Raw genomic sequence first — 16081 nt, 5'->3', positions numbered from 1 at the left:
TCATGCCTATATGGTGGACATGATGCTCATCTGCGAGAAGGCTCGTTCGTCTCAGTCTCAGCCACTTGATGTCTCACACATCATGTGGTGTGAGCTCCGGTTTGCAGTGTTCAACCGCAAGGTGCCTATCTATGGGCCCTATCTGTTTCTGCTGATTTCGAAGACTTGGCAGAAGATGTTCCTTGATGAGGAGTTTCTTGCTCCAGACTGGGTTCGCCATGAGCCCATCTGCCTGCGTATCAAATCCAACTGGGCCAACACCACTACTTGTGCCGAGGCGACTGCTGCTAGGGCTGCTGTTGATGAGGAGGATGCTGGCGCCGAGGATGTTGCTGAGGGCCGTGCTGCTAGGCCTTCCCAGAGTGCCGCTGTGCCATCATGGGCCAAGAAGCTGAAGGACAAGATGAAGACTCTTTTCTGCATGCAAGCCAAGGGGCAGTACAGGACTCACGTGGCGTCCAAGGAGAGTCGTCACCGGGACAACAAGATCTTGCAGCTCTATGGTGAGGCAGTGTCTGGCGGGTCTGAGGAGCACATCACTCCAGAGGCCGAGTGGATGGAGAAGCAGGGCTACAGGTGGACTGAGTCTGAGGAGGATGTCGAGGAGACCATCCCTGCTGCCGAGGAGACCGACGGAGAGGCTTGGGACGAGTTCTCTGCTTGAGCCACCTCTTGTGTGTAGGTGTCCTCTCTGCCTTTTTTGGCGTCTCGATGCCAAAGGGGGAGAGAGTGTAGGGATTTGCGAGTGTGTCGTGTGTTTGCTTCTTTCTCGTTTGTGTCGTGTGTTGCTGCTTTCTCGTTTGAACCTCGGTAGCTTTACTTCGTATGGTGTAAGACATATGCACTCTATCTATCCTAGCGAGCTTGTGTTATATTGTGCTATATTTATGCTATGCTATGCTTATTATCATGCCTTGGTCTCTAAAATATAGGGGGAGTGTTGATCCTAGTCTGTGTGCTATGCAGTCCAAAGCATTCATCTAAAGTGCACACATCTAGGGGGAGCCCATCTATATTTTAGAGAGGTGGGGTTTGCCCCTGCTCTAAATTATCTTATCTATTTGCAAATCCCGTGTTGTCATCAATCCACCAAAAAGGGGGAGATTGTAAGGGCATATTTATCCCTCAGGTGTTTTGGTGATTGATGACAATGCATTTGCGGACTAATCATGTGCCTTGAGTTTCTCAGGTTCTTCATCTCTAGGCACGAGATGATTCGGTGCCCCTCGGAGACTATTGAAGTCGGTGTTGTTCTACGTTTCTCTTTGGTGGATTTGAGTCGTAGGAGAGCCGTACTATTAAGAGGGGGTCCACGTCAGAAAGGTTTGGGTGGAATCAAGACGTACACTTGTTCCTCCTTTCCCTGCATTTTGGAGCTTCCCTTTGTTATCTTGGTTGTGCGGAAATCTGACGACTACTGCTGTACTTGCGGTAGTACCGCAAGTACACGCGGTAGTACCGCTGTGTGTCACGGTAGTACCGCTCATCTGGAGCGGTAGTACCGCGGCTCCCAGGCCTTGTGCCGCTCCGGTGCGGTAGTAGGGGCGGATGTAATTTTTTTACATCCGCGCCCTCCATGGTAGTACCGCCCGTCAAGCGCGGTAGTACCGCGGGGGCCCACGGTAGTACCGCTCCCTAGGAGTCGTAGTATCGTGGCCCTCCTACCTAGTACCGCAGTGTCGCGGTAGTAGGCGCGGATGTAATTTTTTACATCCGTGCCCGCACGGTAGTACCGCGCCTCGCGAGCGGTAGTACCGCGTCGGATTTTTGTACCACCTCAGTTTCAGCGGAAGTAGGCACGGATGTAATTTATTTCATCCGCGCCCTTCCCAGGCCGTGACTTTCCTGCCTAGCGGTAGTACCGCAAGTGGGTGCGGTAGTACCGCGCAAGCGGTAGTTCTGCCCCCTTGTCAGGCTAGTTCCGGCCTGTGCTGCTGTCGCGGTAGTACTGTGGTCAGCCACGGTAGTACCGCACAGCTTCGCGGTAGTACCGCGCCCCTGGAGCGGTAGTACCGTGTGTCGCGGGCTGAACATGTGGATAACGGTTGGATTCTTTCCATGACTATATAAGGGGTGTCTTCTACCTCTAGTTGGCTACCTCTTCCACCTCTAAGATCCATTGTTGCTCCAATCTCCATTTTCACTCGATCTCTCTCCCTAGCCAATCAAACTTGTTGATTTGCTCGAGATTGGGTGACAAGTGCCCGATCTACACTTCCACCACAGGATATTTGATTCCCCCCACTTATCCCTAGCGGATCTTGTTACTCTTGGGTGTTGAGCACCCTAGACGGTTGAGGTCACCTCAAAGCCATACTCCATTGTGGTGAAGCTTCGCGGTATTGTTGGGAGCCTCCAAGTGTTGTGGAGATTGCCCCAATCTTGTCTGTAAAGGTCCGGTTGCCGCCTTCAAGGGCTCCAATAGTGGAATCACGGCATCTCGCATTGTGTGAGGGCGTGAGGAGATTACGGTGGCCCTAGTGGCTTCTTGGGGAGCATTGTGCCTCCACACCGCTCTAACGGAGACGTACTACCCCTTAAAAGGAAGGAACTTCGGTAACACATCCTCGTCTCCACCGGCTCCACTCTTGGTTATCTTGTCCCTTTACTTTTGCAAGCTTACTTGTGCTATATCCATTGCTTGCTTGTGTGCTTATTGTCTTTGCATCATATAGGTTGTCCACGTAGTTGCACATCTAGACAACCTATTTCATTGCAAGTTTTAAATTGTTAAAGAAAAGTTTAAAAAGTGTTAGTTGCCTATTCACCCCCCCCCTCTAGTCAACCATATCGATCCTTTCACCCTTCCTCGAGCGGAACAATGTGAGGCAGGGATGGCCATGCGACATAATCTGCCAAAGGAGGAAAAGTACTCCCATAAGTTGTATCATCATACTGGAGACATAGAGGTGAGGGAGGAACAGGAGTCAAAATCCCCCAAGCACCTTTATGAACATCCACATCATGAGTGGGAGATCTAGTTATCTCTTCCATTTCCAGCCCATCATGTACTTTTTCACTGGAAACATTACCACTTTGAGGATCACAATATGACATTTTTTCATTAGCATGTTCCCTAGCCATGGTTTCGATAAGCAGCTCCGTATGATTGCCCTCATCACTTTCCTCTTCTTCTTCACTCTCAGCAACAACAGCCAACCTCTGCCCCCCTTTGTCATAGTTCTGGGATGAATAAATACCAACCATGGAAGCACTTGTTTCCCCTTGCCCAGCAGAATAAGCAGGATATGATTCCATCCTTGCTTTCTTGGGGAAGGAAGGAGATGCACTGCTATCAACCGCAATGGAGGACTGGTTCTTGTCAGCCCCCAATGTCACAATTTTCTCAACTTCATAAAAAAAGTCATAATATTGCTCTCCAAGCATTCCTTCAGCCGAGGGGGGAATCCTCTCCACCTCTCTGCACCCAAATAAAATTCTAACATATTCAGGCTTATGTATAGTAGATTCATCAACTTCCAGTGTTATCCCCACCAGAGCCCCAACATAAGCCGCATGTTCAGTACACCTTTTTTCTATAGGAATATTACGAACCCTCACCCAAGCTTTTTCCAATATTCCCTTGGCCCCTATAGATGCAGTCCAGGGTGTAATGCGAACCACAACGGCCCCCTCCATCAAAGGCATACGTCTCCCATAGCAGCATGCTCTCTCAACTTCACTAGCATTAGGAAAACGCATCACAAACTTAGCAGGGCCAATGGAACGAGCTGTACATCGCCATTTCTTCTTACCAGGCTTTTTTGCAAAAATGGCATTAAATTCATATTCAATCTCTTTCACATATGCAACCCCTTCCACAATAGTGATCACTACGTTGTTAGTTTTTTCTGTACTCTGCTTAGCAGCACACATATCAGGAATATAGAAAAAACCCTGGCCAGGCGACTGGAATCCGCACATGAATGGAACACATTCCCAAGGCCTCAGAGTTTGACATAATTGAGCCATATGACCTAGCTTGTTGCATTTCTCACATCGGATAGTAGGGCAGCGAGGAGCGAAATGACCTGAGAGGGAACAGTTGATGCAGATCTCGTTGGTGCTTTTGGTTGCAGCTTGTCCAGTTGGTGCTTTTGGTGCTTTTGGTCGCAACCTACCAAGCCGGCACGCCGCTCGCCTGCAAAACGAACATTCCTGAATCTCTCCGGCCGCGGCGGCGAGGGTGGTAGGCGGCGCGGATCCCGCCGGCGTTGTGTCTCGCCCGGGAGACCGTTGGAGAAGCTCACAAGCTGGGCCGGAATTTCCATTTCCCTCTTTCTGGGCCGAACTATCTAGGCCGGCAGAGGGCCTGGGCTTTCTGTGGGCCTACACCCATCCGTGCATAGAGGGATTGGACCCAGGACGCCGATCCTTAAAAAAAACAAAAAGGACCCGGGACGACGCTGTACACACTACACAGTACACTGCCTCTGCCTGCATCGTTCGAGCTCTGTGTTTTGATTTCAAGAGAATCTAAATGGTTGATAAAATACGGGACGGGCAATATACGGCCGTCGGCCGCCGCTACTCCAACTTCACCTAGAATTCCAAGCTAGCTGCATTTTGAACATTTTTGTTTTGTCAGAACTAGGATGACATAGTTCAGTAGTACACCCTCCTTACTTGAAATGCACATCTAGTACATGTAATATTCAGAGAGCTAGAAATATAGGGTCTTCTGGTGCATGAAAAGTACGTACTAAAAACAGATAGACATATAACCCAATCATATAGGGAGCGTTACACCAAAAAACAGATGAACATTCATAAGTCGGGCTGCAGCGTACAGTAGTTCCATGGACCCCGGTAAGCAAATCTCTAAACCTGTTTCTAGCCTTAACAGAGATTTTGCAGAATTAACAAAGCTTATGGAGAACAGCAGGACACGGCATACATTCAATGATTCAGTAGCATGCTAAATTCTGAAAAGGGGGAAAAAGGTTGAGCTGAAATTATCCACTGCAGAAATTAAGAACCACATTGCACACAAGATAGCATCAAACTTAACAGCGTACATAACATGTCCTAATTAAGATAGGAAACAGTAATTCCATCACAGAAGATACAACAAAGAGTCAAAAGTAATTCTTAACTGCCATCAGATCAGAAGATACAAAATTTGGCATGATATATTGCTCCCAAAACAATTTGTAACATAACACTTAATTGAGTACGGATTTACAGCCCAAAATTGGCTAATCCTGCGGTAACATACGCATGCTCAGGTTTTCTCATTTGATCTGATAGTTCAATCCCACTTGTCTTTTACAGCTACATCAGGATCAAAATTGTAGCATCATACATAACTGCAATCCTAAGTCCAAGAATTTAAAGCCCAATCTTTTGAACCAACTACAACTTGCTTGCATCACTAATCCCTCTATGAGTCCTGAGGTTTTCATCACTGGGCCCCCAACCCGATCCTCTGGGCCCATGTGTATCCATGTCGGCAGGAGCTCAACTGAAGCACCATCTCTTCTTCAGAGAAGAAACCGAACATGTCCCACATTCGTGTCAGCAGTGCGAGCCGAGGTGAAGAAGAATTTTATTGAAAGTATCTGATGTTCCATGGATCACCTGTGATTAGAGTGTGACTCTCACCCAAGTCTGGTCTATGTTCCAAGTTCCAGCAGCAAAAGAGAAACACCTGTCAAGCAAAACTGTGTAATCATCTGAATCTAAAAAAAAAACAATTTAGAAAAGGGAACTGCATATTGTGTCAGAAAGTTTTATGTGCAATTGTACTACAGATTCTGTAAGATCGTTGTGGAGTAACGCCCAGAAATCCAACAATGAACAACACCTGTATCCTCCAAACAACATATGATGTATGTTAAAGTGTCAGGCAAAAAAATACTGAATGTACAAGACCCATCTAGAAAACAGCAGCCACAAATTGTGTCAGGATTTTTATTTTATAAACAAAACACATATTTAAGTTCTGAGCACACGTAAAATACCAAGCACATCTTCAGTTCACTCAGCAGTAGAGCTACAAATTTTGACCATTCTACAGTAATGCCCAGAAATCCAACAAGAAAGAAGTTACAAAAGTTCGGCTGCATTCAGAAAAAACAGATGAAAAAAGTTACAAAAGTCCGGCTGCATTCACAAAAAACAGATGAACATTCATAAGTCCGACTGCATTCACAAAAAACAGATGAACATTCATAAGTCCGACTGTATTCAGAAAAAACAGATGAGCATTCATAAGTCCGGCTGCAGCATACAGTAGTTCCAGCCCCTGGTAAGCAAAACTAAACTGTTTCTAGCCTAGAACAGAGGTACTGCAGAATTAACAAAGCTTATGGAGAACAACAGGACACGGCATATATTCAACGAATCAGTAGCAGTGCTAAATTGAGAAAAGGGGAAACAAGGTTCAGCTGACATTTATGTACTGCAGAAATTAAGATCCATATTGCACAACACAAGATATCATCAAACCTAACAGTGGAGGATTGGGGACATATCATGTCCTAGTTAAGATACCATACCAAACAGTAATTCCATCACAGAATGCACAGCCAAGAGTCAAAAGTAATTCATAACTGCCCTCGGGTGAGAAGCTACAAAATTTGGCATGATATATTGCTCCCAAAACTGAGCCATGATGTCGTAGAGTATATGTTATAGACTAATAGAGTATAATGCTTATGAATTGCCTTTAGCAAACAGTAAGCGTAACACTAAAGGCTGTGACTAGTTTAACTAAGTGACTTAGCCGAATAACTGAAGCAGTAGAGAGGCCGGAGGTGAACATCTTCAGAGATGGCCGTTGTATGCAAGAACTCTGTTAGGCGCACTGACTTCCATGGCAGGATCCCAGCAGGGCCGGTGCCACTGCCGTCATTGAGCAGGGCAAGGGCGCAGATAGCTCTTCCCAGGACCAGTTCATCTCTGGGTCCGCAAGAATCTTCGCCAAGTCGTCTTCCAGTTCCACCACGGGATTTGGTGCGGAAGGAGGGGGCGAAGGCACGGGCGGCGGCAGATTTGATGGAGGAAGCAACGACGGAAACAGGAGCTGCCGCCTGGCTGCGGATGATTCGTCCATGGGGGGCTTGCTCTTCTTGGGCGCAGACGCGTGCAGAGATGACGGAGAAAGCCGAGGGCCGTCGTCCGGCGTCTTCCTCTTGCGCGCGGACGCGGAGTTCTTGGAGGCGGACTTGAGGAATCGCGGGCTCTGGTAGATCTTGCAGAGGCAAAGAACCGGCCTCGGCTGGCCGCCGTCTTCCTGACCGACGCTGAACTCCATCATGAGCCACTCCGGCGGCTTCTTGTCTTCCTTGGGATTGGGTGTGTAGGTGAACTTCTCGAAGCGGCCGACGGCGTGGCCCTCGGCGTCGACGACGTCATTCCCTCGCTCTTGTTTCCATGTGCCCTTGCCTCCTCCGACGGTCCGAGACTTGCGGCTATTCTGGGCGCTCTTGGGCTTCACGAGGCTGAAGAAGTACCAGTTCTTGCTCTCCCCTTGAGCCCTCGCCGGTCCTGGCAGGCGGCCGGAGACGAGGGAAGCCGGATCTGTGGCGTATACGTCTGCCTCGTGGAAGAACTGCTTGGCGGCGTCCGGGAGGGGCTGGCCGGAGATTCTTGGGCGGAGGTAGAAGGAGACGAGCTCGCTGTCGGTCGGGCAGAAGGCAAAGCCGGGCGCGGGCTCAGGAGGAGGCGGCGGCGAGGCGATGGGCGGAGGCGAGGTGGGTGACGCGCGGGGGGGCAGGAGGGAGGCGGCGGCGACGCCATGGGCTAGGGTTTGCGGCGGTGGCGGGTGGTACGGAGAGACGCGGCGACCAGCTCCCCCCCATTCGAACGACGGGTACGGGAGGGAGGCGAGCTCGTCCTCGCTTGAGTAGAAGGAGGAAGAGCCGGGGAGCGGCGGCGACGCCATGGGCGGGCTAGGGTTTGAGGGAGGCGAGGAGGAGGGGGACGCGCCGGAGGCAGGGGCAGGGAGAGGCGTCGGCGGCGGATCCAGTTTTATGGACGCGCGAGCTGTGTTGGGGGTTGGGGTCGGGGACTTGGCGCGTTTCCGCTTGTGGCCCTCCCCAACTTTTCAACCCAACGGCGGTAACCGGATTTGAAGTGAAATGTTTCCATTCCTTTTTGAGTTAGCTTTGAAGCGAACTTGGAAGGCCAAGTGGGCACGATTGTTGCTAGTCGGATTGAGCTTGGGACAATTTCCATTGTTGGAATGGGGGAAGAGGGTCGGTGTTGCGATGAAGCTTTTGCCATGCCGCGGTGGAGCTGCAATGGGAGCATCGCCGGGGCCTGTCGGTGCTGCCAAGGAGTGCTGCGGTGTAGCTTGCCATAAGAGACCGCCCATGCTGCGAGGGGGCTATCCTGCTGCGAATTGGTCGCAGGAAGTGCATCGGTGGCAGCGCCAGCGAAGCGTTGCGACGCAGCTCGCTGAGAACACAGATGTTGCAGTCACCGCCAGCTAGTCCTGGCCATCTCAGGCCCGGCCCTGTCGGCCCACCCAGGCCCGGCCCTAAAATCCAGGGCCTAGGCCTGATGGGCTTGCTTGTGGGCCGAGCTTGGGCCTAAGTTTTGAGCCCAGCAGCAGGGCCTGGACGGGCTTGGGCTTGGCATATTGGCATTTTAAGGAAGAGGCCCGGCCCACGGCCCTAAGCCCTAAGGGCTTTTTACCAGATGGGCCGGGCTTGGGCTTGAAAAGTAGGCCCGATGGTAGGGCCTGGGAGGGCCTGGGCCTCAGTTTTCTGCCATGGACTTTTTTAGGCCGGGCCCAAGCCCGGCCCGGCCCGGCCCATGGCTAGATATACTGCCAGCCCCAGCAGACGCCGATGCCGGAAGAAAAGGGGGTCGAGGGCCGCTGCTGTTTGTGGCTGCAATGGAGGGAACAAGGACTCTGATGTACTACCTTTCTTTAGAGGAAAGACGAGAGACCAACTTTATAGATAAAGCCCACATGTGAGAGTGGTTGGTATAACCAACCAAACAACCCAACTAGCCACAAATTGACAGCTACCTACGCACAAAAGACAGGAAACTAAGAGAGCCCCAGCAACAACCTAGGGCGCCGGAGGTTGATCCCGGTTAGAGATAGGAATCGATGTTGCCCGAATACTTGAGGTCATCAACTCTGTTGCATCCTTGTCTCACTCCTTAGGGCATTTCTAACCGAACCTAATAAATAGAGGAGGATACGGTGGAGTAAACCCTTGTGGAGTATATTTACTCCAGTAAGATTTGGCCGAAACTAGCCGATCCCCTATATTTAACGGAGTAAATGTTGTTTTTTCTAAACTTTGCAGTTCTAGTATACATTACAACTACATATTAGCACACATATAGAAACTAAACATAAATTTGAATGTTCAAGCAAATCACGAATATAGTTTACAAACTGAATTCAAAGTTTACAAACTGAATTATTCAAATTTAAGGACACCGAATGGTCCAAATGTAGCGAATAACATGTGATAGAACAAATAGGACTCGCTGTGACATTGGTAGTGATGCTCAATAAGATCTTCTTGGAGCTGAGCATGAACTTGTCGATTCTTGATCTTGCGATGCTCTTCAAGGAATGCTAGGATCCTATTCAGATCATACTTTGGCTCAAACAGAGTCCCGTTGGTGATGCATCGAAAGTTCTCGGGCATATACCTCTCATCTTCAATGATCATGTTATGCATATGATGCAACAAGTCATGATACGGCATAGAACCTTGGAGCTCCACTAATCGGCAGGGCCACGGACAATTGCAAAGCGCTTCTGTACCACACCGAAAGCTCTCTCCACATCTTTCCTAGCAGCTTCTTGACATTGGGCAAAGTGAATATTTGTGTTACCTTTTGGACGCGAAATTGTTTTGACCAAGGTGACCCATTGTGGATAGATGCCACCCACAAGGTAGTAACACATCGATTAGTTGTGCCCATTGACTTAGCAGTTGCAAGCAGGAGCATCTCCTATAATAAGCCTGAAGAACAGTGGTGATCTCAACAGCACATTCAAGTCATTGTGAGAGCCATGCAGACCAAAGAATGAATGCCATGTCCAAAGATCCTTCATTGCAACTGCCTCAAGAATGATCGTTGGATTGTTGGTGTGGCCTTTGTACTCACCCTTCCACCCTGCAGGACAATTCTTCCATTTCTGGTGCATACAATCAAGCATCCCCGACTATCCTCTTGCCTCACTCTCTATCATCAGCCTTTGGGTAACTTCCTCTATGGGTGCTCTCAAGTACTTCGGGCAAAAAACAACAATCACTGCTTTAGTGAACCTTCGAACGGCCTCCAAGATTGTTTCTCCAACAAGAAATAAAGCTACTTTGTGAGAATAAATAGATAGGTTTGCAAGATAGGTGATGTTTAAATAAAATGATGATAAAGTAGACAGTTTTGGAGAACAACGAGAAAAATGATTTGTCCCTAAGCACTTGAATATGACATGATAGTGATAATCATCATACTTATGAGGGAGAGGCCTAAAGTAACATACTTTCCGTACTTGGATCACATGTTCTTATGACTAGAACTCTAACAAGCATCCGCAACTATCAAAGCTTCATTAAGGTAAAACCCAACCATAACATTAAGTAAAAAAATGCCTTTGATCCCATATGCAACAACTCATGAACTCGGGTTTAGGTTTCTATCGCTCCTGCAACCGACTATAAGAAAATCATCAACATATTGCTGTTGTGGAACGTAGTAATTTCAAAAAAATTCCTACGCACACGCAAGATCATGGTGATGCATAGCAACAAGAGGGGAGAGTGATGTCCACGTACCCTCGTAGACCGAAAGCAGAAGCGTTAGAACAACGCGGTTGATGTAGTCGTACGTCTTCACGGCCCGACCGATCAAGCACCGAAACTACGGCACCTCCGAGTTCTTGCACACGTTCAGCTCGATGACGTCCCTCGAACTCCGATCCAGCCGAGTGTCGAGGAAGAGTTCCGTCAGCACGACGGCGTGGTGACGATCTTGATGTTCTACTGACCCAGGGCTTCGCCTAAGTACCGCTACAATATTACCGAGGTGGATTATGGTGGAGGGGGGCACCGCACACGGCTAAGAGATCTCAAGGATCAATTGTTGTTATATCTAGAGGTGCCCCCTGCCCCCGTATATAAAGGAGCAAGGGGGGAGGGGGCGGCCGGCCTAGGAGGGGCGCACCAAGGGGAGTCCTACTCCCCTTGGCGCGCCCCTACAATATTATCGAGGTGGATTATGGTGGAGGGGGGCACCGCACACGGCTAAGAGATCTCAAGGATCAATTGTTGTTATATCTAGAGGTGCCCCCCTGCCCCCGTATATAAAGGAGCAAGGGGGGAGGGGGCGGCCGGCCTAGGAGGGGCGCGCCAAGGGGAGTCCTATTCCCACCAGGAGCAGGACTCCCTCCTTCCTTGTTGGAGTAGGAGAAGGGGAAAGAGGGGGAGAGGAAGAAGGAAAAGGGGGTTGTGCCCCTTGTCCAATTCGGACTAGGGGGGCGCAGGCCTCCTTCCTTTTGGCCTCTCTCCTCATTCCCGTATGGCCCAATAAGGCCCATATACTCCCCGGCGAATTCCCGTAACTCTCCGGTACTCCGAAAAATACCCGAATCATTCAGAACCTTTCCGAAGTCCGAATATAGTCGTCCAATATATCGATATTTACGTCTCGACCATATCGAGACTCCTCGTCATGTCCCCGATCTCATCCAGGACTCCGAACTCCTTCGGTACATCAAAACTCATAAACTCATAATATAACTGTCATCGAAACCTTAAGCGTGCGGACCCTACGGGTTCGAGAACAATGTAGACATGACCGAGACATGTCTCTGATCAATAACCAATAGCGGAACCTGGATGCTCATATTGGCTCCCACATATTCTACGAAGATCTTTATCGGTCAAACCGCATAACTACATACGTTGTTCCCTTTGTCATCGGTATGTTACTTGCCCGAGATTTGATCATCAGTATCTTAATACCTAGTTCAATCTCGTTACCGGCAAGTCTCTTTACTCGTTCCGTAATACATCATCCCGCAACTAACTAATTAGTTGCAATTCTTGCAAGGCTTATAGTGATGTGCATTACCGAGTGAGCCCAGAGATACCTCTCCGACAATCGGAGTGACAAATCCTAATCTCAAAATATGCCAACCCAACATGTACTTTTGGAGACACCTGTAGAGCTCCTTTATAATCACCCAGTTACGTTGTGACGTTTGGTAGCACACAAAGTGTTCCTCCGGTAAACGGGAGTTGCATAATCTCATAGTTGTAGGAACATGTATAAGTCATAAAGAAAGCAATAGCAACATACTAAATGATCAAGTGCTAAGCTAACGGAATGGGTCAAGTCAATCACATCATTCTCCTAATGATGTGATCCCGTTAATCAAATAACAACTCTTTTTCCATGGCTAGGAAACATAACCATCTTTGATTAATGAGCTAGTCAAGTAGAGGCATACTAGTGACACTCAGTTTGTCTATATATTCACACATGTATCATGTTTTCGGTTAATACAATTCTAGCATGAATAATAAACATTTATCATGAAATAAGGAAATAAGTAATATCTTTATTATTGCCTCTAGGGCATATTTCCTTCAGTCTCCCACTTGCACTAGAGTCAATAATCTAGTTCACATCATCATGTGATTCAACACTAATATTCACATCTGTATGTGATTAACACCCATAGTTCACATCGTCATGTGATAAACACCCAAAGGTTTTACTAGAGTCAATAATCTAGTTCACATCGCTATGTGATTAACACCCAAAGAGTACTAAGGTATGATCATGTTTTGCTCATGAGAGAAGTTTAGTCAACGGGTCTGTCACATTCGGAGCCGTATGTATTTTGCAAATATTCTATGTCTACAGTGCTCTGCACGGAGCTACTCTAGCTAATTGCTCCCACTTTCAATATGTATCCAGATTGAGACTTAGAGTCATCTGGATCAGTGTAAAAGCTTGCATCGATGTAACTCTTTACGACGAACTCTTTTATCACCTTCATAATCGAGAAACATCTCCTTAGTACTCACTAAGGATATTCTTGACCGCTGTCCAGTGATCTACTCTTAGATCAAAATTGTATTCCTTTTCCAAACTCAGAGCAAGGTATACAATAGGTCTGGTCCATAGCATGACATACTTTTATAGAACCTATGACTGATGCATAGGGAATGACTTTCATTCTCTTCCTATTTTCTGCCGTGGTCGGGATTTGAGTCTTACTCAATTTCATACCTTTGCAACACAGGCAAGAACTCTTTCTTTGACTGTTCCATTTTGAACTACTTCAAAATATTGTCAAGGTATGTACTCATTGAAAATCTTATCAAGCGTCTTGATCTATCTCTATAGATCTTGATGCTCAATGTGTAAGCAGCTTTACTGAGGTCTTTCTTTGAAAAACATTTATTCAAGTATCCTTTTATGCTATCCAGAAATTCTATATCATTTCCAATCAACAATATGTCTTGCACATATAATATCAGAAATGCTACAGAGCTCCCACTCACTTTCTTGTAAATACATGCCTTTCCAAAAGTCTGTATAAAACCATATGCTTTGATCAACTCATCAAAGCATATGTTCCAACTCCTAGATGCTTGCACCAGTCCATTGATGCATCGCTGGAGCTTGCACATTTTGTTAGCACCTTTAGGATTGACAAAACCTTCTGGTTGCATTATATACAACTCTTCTTTAAAGAATCCATTGAGGAATGCAGTTTTGACATCCATTTGCTAGATTTCATAAAATGTGGCAATTGCTAACATGATTCGGACAGACTTAAGCATCGATACGAGTGAGAAAATCTCATCGTATTCAACACCTTGAACTTGTCGAAAACCTTTCACAACAAGTCGAGCTTAGTAGATAGTAACACTACTATCAACGTCCGTCTTCCTCTTGAAGATCCATTTAACATGGCTTGCTGATCATCGAGAAAGTCAATCAAAGTCCATACTTTGTTCTCATACATGGATCCCATCTCAGATTTTATGGCCTCAAGCCATTTCGTGGAATCTGGGCTCATCATCGCTTCCTCATAGTTCGTAGGTTCATCATGGTCTAGTAACATGACTTCCAGAACAGGATTACCGTACCACTCTGGTGCAGATCTTACTCTGGAAGACCTACGAGGTTCGGTAGTAACTTGATCTGAAGTTTCATGATCATCATCATTAGCTTCCTCACTAATTGGTGTAGGAATCACATGAACTGGTTTCTGTGATGAACTACTTTCCAATAAGGGAGCAGGTACAGTTACCTCATCAAGTTCTACTTTCCTCCCACTCACTTCTTTCGAGAGAAACTCCTTCTCTAGAAAGGATCCATTCTTAGCAAAAAAGATTTTACCTTCAGATCTGTGATAGAAGGTGTACCCAACAGTTTCCTTTGGGTATTCTATGAAGACGCAATTCTCCAATTTGGCTTCGAGCTTATCAGGTTGAAACTTTTTCACATAAGCATCGCAGCCCCAAACTTTAAGAAACGACAGCTTAGGTTTATTGCTAAACCATAGTTTATACGGTGTCGTCTCAACGGATTTAGATGGTGCCCTATTTAACGTGAATGCAGCTGTCTTTAATGTATAACCCAAAAATGATAGTGGTAAATCGGTAAGAGACATCATAGATTGCACTATATCCAATAAAGTACGGTTATGACGTTCGGACACACCATTAAGCTGAGGTGTTCCAGGTGGCATGAGTGTGTGAAACTATTCCACATTGTCTTAATTGAAAGCCAAACTCGTAACTCACATATTCTCCTCCACGATCATATCGTAGAAACTTTATTTTCTTGTTACGATGATTCTCCACTTCACTCTGAAATTCTTTGAACTTTTCAAATGTTTCAGACTTGTGTTTCATTAAGTAGATATACCCATATCTGCTCAAATCATCCGTGAAGGTCAGAAAATAACGATACTTGCCACGAGCATCAACACTCATTGGATTGCATACATCGGTATGTATTATTTACAATAAGTCAGTAGCTCATTCCATTGTTCCGGAGAACGGAGTTTTAGTCATCTTGCCCGAAAGGCACGGTTCGCAAGCATCAAATGATTCATAACCAAGTGATTCCAAAAATCCATCTTTATGGAGTTTCTTCATGCGCTTTACACCGATATGACCCAAACGGCAGTGCCACAAATATGTTGCACTATCATTATCAACTTTGCATCTTTTGGCATCAATATTATGAATATGTGTATCACTACGATCGAGATCCAACAAACTATTTTCATTGGGTGTATGACCATTGAAGGTTTTATTCATACAAACAGAACAACAATTATTCTCTGACTTTAAATGAATAACCGTATTGCAATAAACATGATCAAATCATATTCATGCTCAATGCAAACGCCAAATAACATTTATTTAGGTTTAACACTAATCCCGAAAGTATAGGGAGTGTGCGATGATGATTATATCAATCTTGGAACCACTTCCAACACACATCGTCACTTCACTCTTAACTAGTCTCTGTTTATTTTGTAACTCATGTTTCGAGTTACTAATTTTTAGCAATCGAACAAGTATCAAATACTCAGGGGCTACTATAAACACTAGTAAGGTACACATCAATAACCTGTATATCAAATATACCCTTGTTCACTTTGCCATCCTTCTTATCCACCAAATATTCAGGGCATTTCCGCTTCTAGTGACCATTTCCTTTGCAGTATAATCACTCAGTTTCATGTTTTGGTCCAGCTTTGGGCTTCTTTACGGGAGTGACAACTTGCTTGTCATTCTACTTGAAGTTCCCTTTCCTTCCCTTTGCCCTTTTCTTGAAACTAGTGGTCTTGTCAATCATCAACACTTGATGCTCTTTCTTGATTTCTACCTTCGTCGATTTCATCATCACGAAGAGCTCGGGAATCGTGTTCTTCATCCCTTGCATTATAGTTCATCGCGAAGTTCCAGTAACTTGGTGATGGTGACTAGAGAACTCTGCCAATCACTATCTTATCTGGAAGATTAACTCCCACTTGATTCAAGCGATTGTAGTACTCAGACAATCTAAGTACTTGCTCACTAGTTGAGCAATTCTCCTCCATTTTTTAGGCGAAGTATTTGTCAAA

The 16081-nt window shown here is 46.4% G+C and overlaps 1 protein-coding gene across 1 annotated transcript; it reads right to left on the bottom strand.

Moving 5' to 3' along the window:
- Positions 1 to 4489: 4489 nt before the first annotated feature.
- LOC123071630 (NAC domain-containing protein 2) lies at positions 4490 to 8038 on the bottom strand. The gene has a single exon (XM_044495210.1). It carries the CDS (start codon positions 7886 to 7888, stop codon positions 6800 to 6802), a length of 1089 nt encoding a protein of 362 aa, XP_044351145.1. The 5' UTR covers positions 7889 to 8038; the 3' UTR covers positions 4490 to 6799.
- Positions 8039 to 16081: the final 8043 nt, after the last annotated feature.

This window comes from Triticum aestivum, chromosome 3B, assembly GCF_018294505.1.
Source record: "Triticum aestivum cultivar Chinese Spring chromosome 3B, IWGSC CS RefSeq v2.1, whole genome shotgun sequence".
NCBI lineage: Eukaryota > Viridiplantae > Streptophyta > Magnoliopsida > Poales > Poaceae > Triticum > Triticum aestivum.
Note: the sequence above shows the minus strand (reverse complement) of the source record. Positions and strands in the feature narration are given on the sequence as shown.

What these genes read in the sequence shown, in the direction of transcription:
- LOC123071630 (XM_044495210.1), bottom strand. Translation starts at nt 7,888, where the DNA reads ATGGCGTCGCCGCCGCTCCCCGGCTCTTCCTCCTTCTACTCAAGCGAG.